Here is a 1,929-nt window from a genome sequence, read left to right on the forward strand (position 1 = left end):
GGTGGCCATGGCCACCCCTGGCCACCCCCTGGCTCCGCCCCTGCGTATAGAGCAATCTTACAGATTTTTTTTTTGCAACTTTTACGGATTTTTTCAAAACCTCAATTCCAAATTAATTTCACAGGTCAGAGTCTGTAGGATGTTAAAAAAAAAACAATAAATAACATCAAAAAACCATCTTCCAACCTGTTCTGCTGTTATAAGTTCTCCACTTCTTCCGCTCTCCTTTCCTCCTGCTTCGCAGCTGGCCATGCAACATATTGAACTTCAAAATAAAGAGAAAGCATTTCTTTAAAATAAAAAGCCATGTTTMTTGTTTAAAACAAAACAAATTTAAGACGATTACGTTGAAAAAACATCCTTTTAATAGGTCCGTGCCACACACTAGTGAAAAATAAAGCTCCTACAAAAGAATGATACTTTTATTCCACAATATCTTAAATAAAGTAACTTCAAGTACTTTTGACTTGGGTACAAAAAAATCTAGCTGCCTCCATCGGGCCACGACACACAGCGAAGGTTCAACACAGTGGTTACAAAATGGCCGCAGGTCCTCTGTATTGTGGCAGAATCTGAGGAAATGTGAGTGGAAGCAGAACCGAGCGCTCGTCGTCCTGTTGTTGTTGTTTTTTTCTTTTCTTTTTTTACGGCGAGGAATGATTTCTGAGTCACTGTCCGACGTTTGGAGGCCCTGTTGGATTGAAATCAAAGCTTTAAAAAATAACCATAAGAATGAAAACAAAACAAAACAAAAAAACAACAACATCCCCTACACACCCCTGTTGGAAGGGTAGGCACTACCAAGATTAAGGATACCACAGTGTTTGCAGAGGATATGTATATTACTGTACAAACAATATTTATGATAATGCTTTCATCACGTTCACTAAAATAGAATGCTACAATCATTCTAAGGCATAAACAATATCTTAATATTCTTAAACCATTTTTTACACATTGTTCCAAACGAGACGTAAATATTGACAATAATAAACAGTATATACACACGGTTTCTCTTAACTGTTCCTGTAAATAAATGCAGTTTGAACAAATGGAAACAGTCCTCTGAACAGTGTAAACAGGTTGGTTTTTTTTTTCTTTTCTTGGCTTTGTCGGATATTTGGGAGYCAAAAAAAATAATAATTATAACACAACAACACATTCCTTTTTTTGTTGTTTTTAAAATTCAAAGCAGTTTCGATGATTTCTCCTTTTTCATAGAAAATGAAGTGGACCTTGATTCATAAATAATTAATACAAAATTAAATACATTCACTATAATATGATTAAATAAGAAAAGACTGTACAGGTAGTGGAAACACGTCGGTGACGGTTGAGCGTTCAGTGCAGTGTTCTCACACAGGGAATGGTATTGCACTCGGACACCCCGTTTCTCTGGGACTCTTTGGGGCTTTTATCCCTGTTGTAATAAATCCAGCGCACCTCATGTAACATTGTTGTTTTTTTGTTTTTTTTCCTTTTTCTGAAAACATTTTAAGGTGATGTCGTTCTTACACACACAATGGGCTCCTCGTTTCGGAGCTGCGGACTTTTTCTTCCGTCCTGCAAAGCCGCAAACTCCCATCAGAAAAGATTTAGAAATAAAAAGTGAAACGCGACGCTCCGGTGTGAAACTGGTTTCAGTTAGTTTGCTTCAGAAGCTCAGTCCAGCGCTTCTCGAAAAACTTCCTCATGTTGTGACCGGCGCGCCCGATGTCCGAGTTGTCCTCGTTGAACTTTTCACAATTATCAAACACCAAGTTCACATCGATGATGAAAGTCTCCAGGTTCTGATACCTGGAAGCAACAAGAGGAAAACATTTAGTTTTAAAGTCCTCACAGTGGGAGCTGCAGCCAAAACTTTACAGGGATCCAGGATTAGTTGTAACATTAGACTTTATTTGATAAACATTTATTTTAACTGTAAAA

At 37.6% G+C, this 1,929-nt stretch overlaps 1 protein-coding gene across 9 annotated transcripts in view; it reads right to left on the reverse strand.

The window, feature by feature from the left end:
- Positions 1-342: 342 nt before the first annotated feature.
- Positions 343-1,929, reverse strand: part of LOC106533104 (bromodomain adjacent to zinc finger domain protein 2B) — a 47,870-nt gene continuing 46,283 nt past the window's right edge. For 8 of the 9 annotated variants that reach the window (XM_014029330.1, XM_014029324.1, XM_014029326.1 and 5 more), the window contains one exon: positions 343-1,797. In XM_014029330.1, the coding sequence (XP_013884784.1) occupies positions 1,641-1,797 (157 nt within the window). In that variant the 3' untranslated portion in view covers positions 343-1,640. The remainder of the gene's footprint in view (positions 1,798-1,929) is intronic. The other variant, XM_014029328.1, reaches the window with a different exon arrangement.

This window comes from Austrofundulus limnaeus, unplaced genomic scaffold (assembly GCF_001266775.1).
Source record: "Austrofundulus limnaeus strain Quisiro unplaced genomic scaffold, Austrofundulus_limnaeus-1.0 Scaffold884, whole genome shotgun sequence".
Taxonomy (NCBI): Eukaryota; Metazoa; Chordata; class Actinopteri; order Cyprinodontiformes; family Rivulidae; genus Austrofundulus; species Austrofundulus limnaeus.